At 29.2% G+C, this 13,675-nt stretch overlaps 1 protein-coding gene across 1 annotated transcript; it reads left to right on the top strand.

The window, feature by feature from the left end:
* Window positions 1–1,524: 1,524 nt before the first annotated feature.
* Window positions 1,525–4,699, top strand: DopEcR (G-protein coupled receptor DopEcR). The gene is made up of 4 exons (XM_018453879.1): window positions 1,525–1,636; window positions 2,354–2,573; window positions 2,906–3,335; window positions 4,349–4,699. The coding sequence occupies exons 1-4, from the start codon at window positions 1,525–1,527 to the stop codon at window positions 4,526–4,528; spliced, it is 942 nt and encodes a 313-aa protein (XP_018309381.1). The 3' UTR covers window positions 4,529–4,699.
* Window positions 4,700–13,675: the final 8,976 nt, after the last annotated feature.

Genomic DNA, 13,675 nt, shown 5'->3' with positions numbered 1-13,675 from the left:
AAATCTAATCTTTACGATATATAAAAAATGTTTTTAATCTTCCATTGACAGTGATTGAACCGACAGCAACAACTTTGTGTGTATCAAAAGTGCATACTACATTGTAAATTAGGGACTTACGCATAATCAAAGGAATAGTGAAAGAACAGGGAACACAAAGAATAAGAATTTCAACCAATCAGAAACCATGCACTATATGGAATACACAGTTTCTGATAGATTGAAATTTTTATTCTCTGTCCTGTTCTTATTCTCTGTTCTTATTCCTTGATTATATACAGCCCCTTACATCGTCATATGTACAGGATGTAAAGAAAAGTTCGATACTCCTTAAGTAATGCTAATGCCAGCAGTAACTTTCAAGCCTCATAACTCGAAAAATACTAGTAAGAAACATATTTTATTATAGTTTTGAAAACGTCTCGATTTCATCTACAAAAATATATAAAAAAATAGACATTTCCAATTAAAAGATTCCAATTAAGATACATTAACATAGACCGGGTTTTTTAAAGTCATTCAAATTTCAAATAAATATTATCATCTAATGCATTTTTAAATCCTATAATTTTTGAAAAAACATTTTTTTTTAGAAATGTGTGTGTGTGTGTTTATTTATCAAGATATTTAAGGGTTCGGAATTTTTCGTACACCTTATACATTTATGTTTCAAAGAACGATACATTGAAAGCAGCCATTTGGGTCAACACGTTTTGCTTGAGACTCAGTATACTTTTATATAGTTTGTTGGAAATCATAACCACCGCTAAGTAAACATTGAGACGTTGAGTACGTTTAGAACCGTTTAGCAGACAACCATAAAACGGTTGCAAAACTATCGCGTTCTGTTGCACTTAGAATAGGCTTAATTTTCCGCGCAGTGTAAATACCGAAATTACTCTATAACTCTATATAGTGTAAATTTTATCCGTTATCATAGAATTATAACATTATTGCATATAAGTAAATAAACTATAAGCGTATTGTTTTTCCACAAAAATGTATTAGTCTTTAGGAGAAAGAGACAGAGAGAGATCAATTTCTTTTCATTATTTCCAAAATGCCAATTTTTTTACTTGTGTAACGCAACAATATATTACTAGATTACAATATATTACGTATAATAAATTAGTTGTTTTATTTAAAAAACTATTTCTGCAAAAATGCATTTTAATCACTTATATAAAATAAATAAAAAATATGCACAAGATAATCGCAACAAATTGCGCATGCAAATTAAAATTCTTTCGATTTTACAGTGATACAGTTACGTCGATTATATATCAAGATCCTCGAAGACCTAACTTCAGTATCGAGGACTCATTTGCCTAAGGACTTTAAACATTCCTTTCTAAGAGTGCCGAGTAGCCTTAGGAACGTAACGAAGAAAACAAGCGTGCAGTAGCTGAAAGTGCAAGCTACCTAGGAAGGTCCAGTACCTGGCAGCGGAAAGATCGCGAAAAGGGTGAAGGGTACAAGCATTTAAGGGTGGGTGGGGGGGATGCAGCTCGAAAAAGTGGCGGTATGGAGGAGCACTCGTTGGAGGCTCTCATGCAGGCGGGCCTTATTTTCGTGGTCGCCGTCGCCATCATCATTTCGAATCTTCTTATTATCGTCACTTACCTCAACTTCCGCGGTAAGTCAAAATTCTTTGCCTTCGCAAATATTGCACATTTTAAAATTATATTTATGTCGATTTTAGTTGTCATATTTAATTAAATGAGCACGCATTCAACATTCCAGCATATACTTCCTTTTTTGTCTGCATATATACTTTTCTTTGAAAGTCGTAAGCAGTATAACTTCATTATTAATAGACTGAACTATTGACTTAGTACATCAATAATTAATAGTGTACATATTCGTAAATTTAACAATTTTGCTATTTCCCCATTCTTATGTTTCCTCTATACATTCTTATCTTATACAATTTTGGTTTATATACAATGTGAATTTCAACATTTTGTTAACGATAAATCCTTAAAAATATCAAATTCTTAAAATATACTTATTTTTAATGTATAAATTCTTTTAATTTAAAAATATATATATTATTTTGTATTTAATATAAGGATTTACATAAATTACAGATTTAATTTAAAATGATATATATTACTATACTTTAAATGTTTGAATCAATATTTAAATTAAAAAAAAATATTTGAACCAAATATTTTAGACTTTCAGAATTATATGGAATTTAATGTTTCAATCTTTGAAAATTCTAAAAATCTTAGAATTAATTAGTTGCTAATCTCTAATATAATTTATACCAATAAAAAAAAAGAGGAACAATAAATGAATAGATGATAATAATCACTTATATTATATTAAGAATATTTTGTTTTTATAGGTCCCTCCGAGGTGATAAATTACTATTTGCTATCACTCGCCTCGGCAGATCTTCTGTGTGGTGTGTTAGTGGTACCGCTCTCGGTGTATCCAGCATTGGTGCGAAGATGGGTCTACGGAGATATCGTGTGCCGACTTGTCGGTTACTTGGAAGTCACGCTTTGGGCGGTATCAGTATATACCTTCATGTGGATCTCTGTGGATCGTTATCTGGCCATCAGGTATATTTCATTTACGTATATTATACCGAGATATATTATTAATTATATATGACAAATGTATTATAATTATACCACATATCTTGACAATAGCAATACATAGATGTCATATTAACATAATATGTTTATACAGATCTTATTATATTATTTATTTTCTTTTTTTGCTACATATATGCGTTTAATATTATATTAGATATTTCTAATCGTACATTATTACTTTTAATTGTAACAGTCCTATTATCTGGTAAAATATCATAGCTGAGATTTGGCTTTTGCAAGCTCTTTCTATAGGCGACTTTATAATAATATGGGTTTCTAATTTGTGGCTTTTACAGAAAACCACTCAGATACGAGACAGTACAGACAAAAACCCGATGTCAATGCTGGATGGTCTTCACATGGATCAGCGTGGCGATGATGTGCTGCCCGCCCTTACTCGGTTTCAACAAACCGATTTTCGACCGCGAGGCCTTCATCTGTATGCTCGATTGGGGCAACATGGCCGCATATACCATCACGTTGTCTATTCTCGTGTTGGGGCCGTCAGTTATCACCATCGTCTATACATACTTCTATATATTCTCCATGATGAGGCGATTGAAGTCCGGCGTTCTAATCCACGACAAGGAGTATGCTACTGCGTTATCGGAAAATCTGAGCAATCCGAGTCACATCATGTCTTTCGTCCTAGTGATGGCTTTCTGGATATCATGGGCTCCATATGCCGGATTAAGGATATACGCAGTCGTTAACGGACCTCCTCAGGTAATATTTCTCACAATCTACTGAATTAATATTTGGAAAAATAATTTAATCTTATAAATATGAATTTACAATATACTAATATTATAAATAAATTTACTTAATGTGTCTTAAAATCATACATGTATTATTTATAATTAATATGTGTTGCAAAAAATAATAAATTTAGAATCAATTAGAAAACCAAAGTAATCTATAATGTATAGTATTAAGCATAATTTAAATAGAAAATAATATCTAGACCTATATGTTTGATTGATTTCTTCTGAAAATTAAATAGTTACAAAATTAACTGATTAATATAATAGTTACTTTCAATTTTAGTGTAAAAAATAATACAATTTTTAAATGCTTTTATTTTGCTGATGAGGTAGTACACTTCTGTGATTGTTAAAATTACTTTTCTGAAAACTTCGGTATTAGGACGACTGTAATGACACTCGCTTGACATTGATATGATTTAAAAATAACTTTGAACTTTGTGAAAAGAGGCATTGAAAATGAGACGATTAAAAATGTAGGTCGGTACGTTGTAAAGCAAAGTAGGTTAATAGAGAATGCTTGCTAGTAAGCGTAAGAAGTTCGCATGTAAGGGCATACTTCGTGTGACACTTCTATAGAAGAGAGAAGATATAGAATTGAAATACTTCTCTCTTATTCATCTATACACGACATTTTTTATAATATATTTAAAATAAATTTTATTTCTTTTTTGTTTAAGTTTTTATTAACTGAAATTAGTTATTTGAATTAAAAAAAATTTCTACTTGTGGTTTTTTGCTCATAAGCATATAATTATTACAAATTGGAATTATTTATTATTTAGTCTGAAAAGAACACTTAACAAAACTTAAAAAAATAACAATCAGGATTTCACCTTCAAATCGCAAGAAAAAGTAACAAGAAAAACGAATAAAGGGTGACTCCTGAGCATAAATTACGAGAGGAGATTCATTAAAAAAATATTTGTTTATATGTATAGTATCTCTAATCTCTTTGATCTTATTCAACTGTAGGTGCCGTTTTTACACTTTGCCGTGGTGTGGCTGGGAGTCACAAACAGCTTTTGGAAAGCGGTTGTGCTGAGCACACTAAGCCCCCAGTTCCGATTGGCTGTGCGAGTGCTCTGTCTCACCATATGCTGTCGACACAGGCGACTTCCGCCGGAACTTCTCGGCCTCGACGACGATGACTAACGTCACATCGACTACGTCTGCAAGCAGGAACGCTTATTTTGCGTTCTATTCTATCCGCGACGCGTTCTTAAGAAGTCGCTTTCACATTTATTCAAGGATCGTCCTCGCATATTGGCACCACTCGTAAGACAGATCCTTAAAATTTCACGCTCTGACACAAGAATAAATAAAGATGAAGTTCATAAATATATTGGTATTGATTCTTAATTTACATAAAATAAAAGATTTAAATAAAAATAAAGAGTATATTTAGTGATAAATTAACAAAATTAACAATTATGCGAGATATTGAGAGAGACTTTGGAATAAGAAAGCAAGTTTATAAGCAAGAATATTAAATTTTTTGAACTTTCAAGTGAAAAACAAAACGAAGTTTTAAATTTTTATTTAATTACATAAAGATTTTAATATTTTTTCAAAGAAACAAATCTCTGTATTATAATATTATCTGCATTTTGATTATATTCACATAATTGTATAGTATTGTAGTATGAATTTATGTAATATATTATATATATTTTCTCAAAAGAGAATGACCTTTGTATAAAAGAACGTAAAATTTTATCTGCTTATGAAAAATTTACAAAACGCTAAGAAAGGTTTATGGTACAAAAAACAAGTTTCCCAAATTTTGAAGAAAAATAGAAAGAAAATTGAAAAGTTCTGCACTATTTTGCTCATTGCAATATAAATGAAAACAGTATCATAAAAATAGTTAAACGTTCTCTACTAAAACTATTACATTAAATTAAGTCTCGTATCTCAGATAACATAGGTAGCTTAAATATTATTTAGATTAAACTTTATAAATAATCAAAATTACAATCAATAATTAGCTTGCCCAATTTTGGAAATAAAAGTTAATATTACAATGATTCATTTATATGAGAAAAAATAACGCAAATTAGTGAAAATATGCGAGTGGTGCAACGAGTTATGCGAAATATTTTGCCGGCGGAATTCGGCGACTCCGCCGACGCGCGTCCATTTCTCTAAAATAATCTCGCTTCGCTCAAACACGCTAAAGTCCGTTAATTAGAGTCCTGTTAATGGGGATGTCTTTCTGTGCCGTATACGAAGATGAAACGGAGAATCGTTCTACGGTATTTGAAACTAATCGTCGCCTAGTTTACGTCGTAAGATCACGCTCAATAAATGTCGTAGTAAATTATGCGAAAATCGTGAGTTACTAATGACTGTCGCGCAAGCAGGTTACAGATCCAATCATAAATTGATCTATTGAACTAAATGACGCCGGATCATATACGGGGAGAGAAATTTAGTCAATTAACGGAGATGCCTCTATGAATGTGACGCGTCGTCGGCGACGAGTTTTGCGTCGTCGAAGTGTCGTCGTGCCCGTAGAGAACGCCCTCGATAAAAGATAATCGAGTGCCGAGCGTGCAAACGTTACGCTTTTTTAATGCGCTTCCTAGCCGCCGGCTTTCTACGCTCTTTCTCTTTCTCGAAAAGCTCCAAAATAAATAATGAAATCAAGAAATCTGAGCGTGCCGATTCTACGTGAATCTTCAATGCCGATTAATTCGCTTATCCTTTTTGTATTATTAGTATATTTTAATATTAACAAAATATAATCATAAATTATAGTAAAACTATTAAAATTTATATGTGACTACTTGACTTATAAATATTTAAAAATATTAAACAGCACATTCGTAATAAAAGGGATAAGTCGGCAATAGGAAGTTTGTCAACTTATACGAACAAAGAGTTGACGAATTGCATGCAAGATTCTAGTATAGCTCAATAACTTCTATGACGAACATGAATCTTATAAATAATTTTTTTTATACTTATCGAGATTCGCTTTCGTAATGTGTTAGCGAAACTCGATTGCTTAATTATTCGAACGACGGGCTTTTCGACAAGAAAGAAAGGATGCTTCTCTTCAAAATCTAGCTAGGCTCTCGTTGGCTTTCTTGACGAATTGCATTAACAAAATACCCTCCCCATGAAAATCAAAATATCGTCGTTTAATCTAATTCTTAATTTAGATCACGCGCTAGTTTTACGGGCATTCTAACTCGGCGCCCGCTGTAAGCTTTATTATTAATCTTGTACTAAACGGTATATACGAAATCAGCTAATAGCAACTTTTTTGCATGAGAACGTAAACTATTGCGTCCAATTTTCGCACGTCTACGTGAACCATGACAACTCGAGGCGCAATTTCAAATGTGTTTTCGACAGCTTATATACAATCCAAACCAAAGTTGAAAATGGGATCGATATTGAGAAAGGCAGATAAGAAAAAATATAGATACGTTGATGGTATAGAAAAACGTGGTTTCACAAAATTTTATGGAAAAAGGAAAACTTTCGATTGCTTAAATTTAAATATAGCGTAATCAGCGAGTGCAAATGCAAGATACAGATTATTGGTTTTGCTTACCACTAGTTTATAAACAAAAAATTGTAATTTGTTAAATTAAGACGTATAAAAATATATGCAAATATTTATTTAAAATTATTGATTCTGTTTATACATGTACGTCTCTGACAAAAAATAATAAAAAAGAAACGCAGTATTCAATCATTCTTAGAATAAAGAATGTAAATGTAATACTGACAAAATCAGAAAAAGATTATTAAATGTTTATTTGAAAAATTAATTATTTTATTATTTTATTATTTATTACTTTATATATTACTCATTAACTAAACGATTTAAAATTAGACATAATAATTAGAAAATAAAAACATCAGAAACTTTTCTGATATTAAGTAAAAAACTTGTCTGTGTTTTGCAAGAAATTATGGGTTTCAACACAAGAAGAATTAGCGAACGTGAACAGATTTGGCGTCTACTACGAATAGCACAGTACGCTAGAATTAGGCGTAGCTGAACTGCCACGTAACGTCGCTAAAATGAAAAGCGAACAATGAAATTTGCCAAAGTTTCTTCGCTGTGCTCCTGAATAGAATGTATTCGCGTGGATGTATGGGCGCGCCCTAATGTTTTCGACAAATATTAATTCTGTAAATGAGAATCTATATGCAAATCAGTGTCTAGGAAAGTCTCAGCTTCTATTTTTTATTGTAGACTCTAATACATTTCATTCAAGTATAACTTTTCTCTAAGAAATTAATCCAATAGAAGTGTTTAATTGCTGTTTAATTCGTGAAACGTTGAATTTAAAACGTTGAAAGAGCACAAAAGTGTTTTTCTATGAATGATGAAAAATAGTCCGAAATATCTGCTCGTTATTTTAAATAAGGACTAAAACTATTCAAGTTGAAAACAATTTAAATATGAACCAATTATTTTTGTTACGTATAAAATGATTTCTTCCTATACTTATATGTAATTCGCGTTTATATACATATATATATATATATACACACACAGTTTTAAATAAAAAATAAAGACAATTTAATCCTCAAACAAATGTAGATAAAAATATTCAAATTTTATTTTAATAAAAATATATTAACAGATTATTTATTTTAATATTTTCCTTAAATTTTTTATTTAATCTTCATATACAGTTCTTTTTAAATATAATAGAATATATTTAATAATTGATGTAGATGTTTTTAATCTTCTGGCTAATTTTACCAAAATGAAAAATAATTAATTACTAATTTATTTAACATAACGAGAAGATATAAAGGATGTTTTATGGTATTATATGATGTCTTAATTATACAACGGAATCAAACAAAACTATTAACTATTTTCTAGTTCAAATGTTAGCAATGTAAATCGGCTAAAAACTGGCTAAAAAGTAACGCAAGTTCGAATAATTTAAGGAAAATTTCGGGGAATGTTTAAAAATTTCAATATGTAAAAAAGAATATAAGATATGTCAAGATGTCGTATGTTTTCGTATATTACTGAAAATTGTTATATGAGTTATTGCCAGTACAATGAGTAATAGCGATGTAATAATCACATAATGGAATTTCTTCTTCAGCTCAATCCCATGAAGACTTAATATTACACAATCGTGTTACTTATTGCGCTGCTAATAATACAAATAAAAATGATAAAAGCAAATATAATTTGTGTTATTAACGCATACGTTTCCGGTCCCAAAATTATTTCCCCAGAAAGATTCCATGTTTTCGAACTGCGACAATTTTTGGCCGGACTCGGCTATGATGCGCTAACAGATTTTATTGCGCATATCTCTTTGTATAGAATTGCTCGTTCGGTTCTTTCGTCCAGACCCGAATATCTAAGCTTTACTCCTGTACTTTAACATCGCCGCTGCGCAGTGGTTCGAGATACTAACGTAGCCTTAAAAGATCTTTTTCTCTTGACGGATAAAGTATATATTTCACTCTCTCTTTACTCTTATTCTAATACCTATGGTTAACTATTTAACTCTGATATCGTAGTGAACACTTTTACCATTTAGATTCCAAAATATTCTCTCACAACCATTTAAAACATTTTTTTAAACTTCAAAATATAGCTCTTTTAATATTAATTAAATATTTATTAAATTTTTGTTCAATGTTATGTGTAAAAATGTCATTAAGATACTGTTTGCAATCAATGATTCATTTTAGAAGACATTGACATCAAATTTTTAACTCGACAAATCCACATAAGATTTTTTTGTAAATAATTTAATAAGTAAGATAATTATTTCAAGTTAGTAATTCGTAGATTGTATTTATTAATAATATAAAAAGTGATTTTTAAGTAACAATTTTTATTTAAAATAAAGTCAATTAATATAATTCCATATTATAATCTTAGAGTTAAATATTTAATTAAATCAATGGTTAAATAAAATTCATTACAGCTTCTTTTTCTTCATGCTTAACTGTTTCGTAATTCTATCAAATTATACCATACAATTAAATTGTGTAATACATCTCGCACCACTATGCACGCGCGGATTCGCCAAAATCGAGCAGTATTAAATTTCTCAGCAATTACGACATTCTAAACATGTGAAAGTCGCTCAAAAGAAAAGTGAAGAATGGTTGCGCGTGAGAAAGTAAGATTGTAGAATTAAAAGAAAACAAGAATCGGTCGTCTAAATGGATTTGATTGTTACGACCGATAGAAATAAATTTGTCAGTGACAAATAGAAAAATGAATAAGTTATGAGAAAGACATGAGAGAAATGCGAAAGAAAATAATGAGCGAACAGAATTGGTCCCTGGCAGTTTCCCGGGCGGCCTCCATTATTAATGATTAATTACATTTTTGTACCTAGCTGCTAGTTTTTTGTACTAGTTTTGTAACGTACCTCACCACGAGCGCGCTGTTATTACATATTTTAACTGATTGTTCGCAGATGGGTCGCTTTGATAGATCGCATGAATACATTTGCGATCATCTTGGCATCGAAATCGATTTTTGCGCAGAATCGAGTTATATGCTCGGTGTGGTAACCATAAAAGTCGTATTACAGTAATGCTTACGTTTGATAGTCCTCTGCAAATCTATATAAAAAATATGTAGATATAATATAAAAAAATAACAGAATATTCTGTTCAATAAAATAAATATATATATGTACATATTGAAATGTTTTAATTAAAAATATAGGCGCTTTTAAGTACAATGGTAATTTTAAGTTAAATTTAATATTTTTATTCTATAGAAAGACAAAAGTAAAAAATATAATACAATGAAAGTTTTCTTTATGATTGTGTGATTTATTTAACATTACTATTTCAAGTATTTGATTTAATTAACAGGTGATGTGATTTGTGGAGGACAAGAGAAATTAGCGTCATTTTATTGTGGCAATTTCTTTACAAAAGCATTATATCTATATTTTTTTTTATTGGTTAACAAGACGTTGCTGTCGATGTTTGCAGTAAATTATTATTCTGTTATATTTTATCTATTTGTTTAAAATACGTGCATCAGCGATTGAGATTACCACATTTAGTATATGAGATAGAAAGTGATGTCTTGAGAAACTATTCATAGATCAGGAATGCTTCGCGGTTTCAATCAGCGCAAAATCAACACATGGTGTAACTCAAGTTGCATTTTGCCGACTGTATGAGACGGTTTACAGACACACGCACACACACAATGTCAATTTATTATTATATTATTTAATTATGACATGTGTATAAAATAATATATAATTATATACAATTATATGCGTGTGCGAATAGTTGCTGGGATTATGTGAATCAATACTGAATAATTCGAAGTTGTCGCCAACCATAAACACTGCAGGACAATCTAACAATAAGAACAGTAACGGTAATCAGCAATTTTCCATAAGCGATTAAAAATCATTTTGATAATTAAAAATTAATTTTGATAATTATAATGGGTAATAACATTTCATTTTTTATTTAATTTTAAGAAGAAAGTGTATTTTTAATATTTTATTTACGTTATTACAAAGTACTATTACAAAGTATCTAATACAGAAAATTAAAACAATTGTAAAAAGTTGTAACTTTTGATTGAATTTTTTTATAAATAAAAGTAATATATAAATGTTACATTCTGTGTGTGAACGCAACGTATTAATACATATTAAACGTATAAATATATGTTTTACACGTTATTATGTTGTAAATAAATAAGCTTTAAATTTTATAAGTAAAAATTCTTGTTATTATATATAGTTATCGTCTAATCTAAAGACTTCACGATGTGGTTTGTAAATCGTTTTATTTGCTCGATAAAATGTTAACTCGTATGTAGGCAATCAAAATAGATTTAATAAGTGACTTTTTTTAGGACGGACGCACTGTTATAACGAAATTAGTATTAATCAATTTCAATAAACATGCAGAATATTATCTCGATATGTCTCTTAAAATTAATATTGATGGAACGATAGAACGATAGTATAACGCGCGACATGCATCCGTCTTAAAAATACTAATTTGTAATAGAAATGAAGGAAATATATGCGCACGGAAGTCGCCGTGAAAGCAATCCCGATCGGAGTGTAATGAGCGTACTAGATATGTCATGATGATAACGTGATATGACTTTGATGATAATGGTACAATATTAACGATTATTGTCCTAGAAATTAGTGAGATATTACAATAATAAACAAAGAGGGCGTAGATGCCGCATATTTCAATCGATATGAAACTCGATATGGGACTCGTTTTAATTTTTCATAATTCCATCTTTAATCCTGTTCTATTTAATTTACTGTTTATGTGTTTGCTGTGGAAAATTAATTAAGTAACCACATAATTATTTAAATATGAATATAAAAATTAATTATATAGCATATGGATTATAACATGAAATTATTTTATATTTTTCGTATTAATTTCCAAGAAAGTTTTACATAGATAATATTAATATCTTTTTTTATTGTAATTATTATGGTTTTATATTTATATTCAAAAAGAAAATTAAATTGATATTTAAAATGACTTCTTATACATTTCCTTACATTAATGCTTTATATATTTAAAAAATTTTTTTTTACCTATCATTTGCTTTTTAAGTCACAAAGTTATTTACTTTATTAAGAAGAGGTAAATTATTCAGTAAAACAATTGAATTGATTTTTATTGCATAAATCTCTTAACTTTATCTCAACATGGACGCTAGATACAATTTATACTCAAGTGTGTCTGACCTGACACGAACTGGTACTACTTGCTGGTTGTGGAGGGGTTAGTGGAGGGGTTACTTACGTTAGTCAATACTAAACGTTAATCGATATAGCAATATCTTCATTTGTTAGAATAAGATTTAAAAAAACTCAAAATCTGTACAGAACTATCCATTAATTTAATATTTCATATACTTAATAATAAATAATTAGTTTTATAAAAATTTTCTTTTTTATAAATAATCAAATAATTAAAAATTATAAGGTATGTACCAAATACTCCTTACTTTCTATTTTTGTTGTTATAACAAATCCTTTATTAATATTTAACCTATACGAATTTATTTTTTTCAGACAAAATTTCGTCAGGAATTCGAAAATAACTTGCTCTCGTGTTTCAAGTTTCTAATATTTTAATTATATATATTATTTTAATATACCTTACTTAAATTTTAAAAATAGTGAGATTTCATTATTTAAATGCAGAAAAAACTTTATTTAAAAAAATTTTTATTTTATATTTATTATTATCTTTTTATTTAAAGCAAATTTAAGTCAAAATTCTTGAATATATTGTATATGTGAATATTATTTATGTGGTATATGACACAAAGAAACTGTAAATTTAATAAAATAAAAACAATAGAAGTTATTAATAATTTTTAAACAAAGCTTTAAGATGTTATTAACTAATTTTACTCATGTATTTTATTTTTTATTGACATAAACTATATAACATTAAATTTATTTTACTTTGTTTATGTATTATTGTATTAATAATTACCGTATATAATTATCAATAATTACATAAATAATTAATAATTAAATAAATTTTAATTATGTAATCTTAAAATTTTTAAATTGTTTAATTTAAAATTTTTACTTTTCATGTATGTATATACATGTATATATATTTAATATTATATCAATAAACTATTAATGTTCTCAATACGTTGCACGAACAGTGATTCAAATAATAATCACAGTACTTCAAAGTAGTTTTCGTGGTTTAATCAATAATCGTCTACATAATTTCTCATCAGTTGCTTCTCAATAGCTGATAATATCGGATCATTCGAATTGATTTGATGTTTTACTTTAAATCTTTTATTTAAGCTTTTTTATACTTATTAATAATAAATAAAAGCAAATTTTGTCTATTCTTAGAAATATCTTATTTAACTTTGCATTATCCCCAAAACGAATAATGGGAGAGAGATGGAAAGTGATAGATAGAACGAAAGAAAGAGAATGAGTATTGGCTAAACGGAGAAACGCAGTTAATGTCGCATTACGGTACAGACTACACAAGGACGTACATCGTTTCGCAGTGTCCTCTCGTAAAAGAAGATTTTAGAAGATTTGCGACATGACGGAAACCAGTGACGAAGCCAGAGTAAGCAAAATCGCGAATGATGAAACTATTAATAACGGCTTAGATATATCTATTTATGAGAATACCTTTGACAAGTATTATCGATTTATTCGGGCGATTCGAGCTTGGTTCCTACTGGTACCAAGACCAACGATCACCAACCACATTACGCTTTTTCAGCAATGTCTTTTTGCATACAAATTTTGCATACCTATAAGTGTGAAATATCAC

This window comes from Mycetomoellerius zeteki, unplaced genomic scaffold (genome assembly GCF_001594055.1).
Source record: "Mycetomoellerius zeteki isolate Tzet28-1 unplaced genomic scaffold, Tzet1.0 scaffold415, whole genome shotgun sequence".
NCBI classification, from domain to species: Eukaryota; Metazoa; Arthropoda; class Insecta; order Hymenoptera; family Formicidae; genus Mycetomoellerius; species Mycetomoellerius zeteki.
Note: the sequence above shows the minus strand (reverse complement) of the source record. Positions and strands in the feature narration are given on the sequence as shown.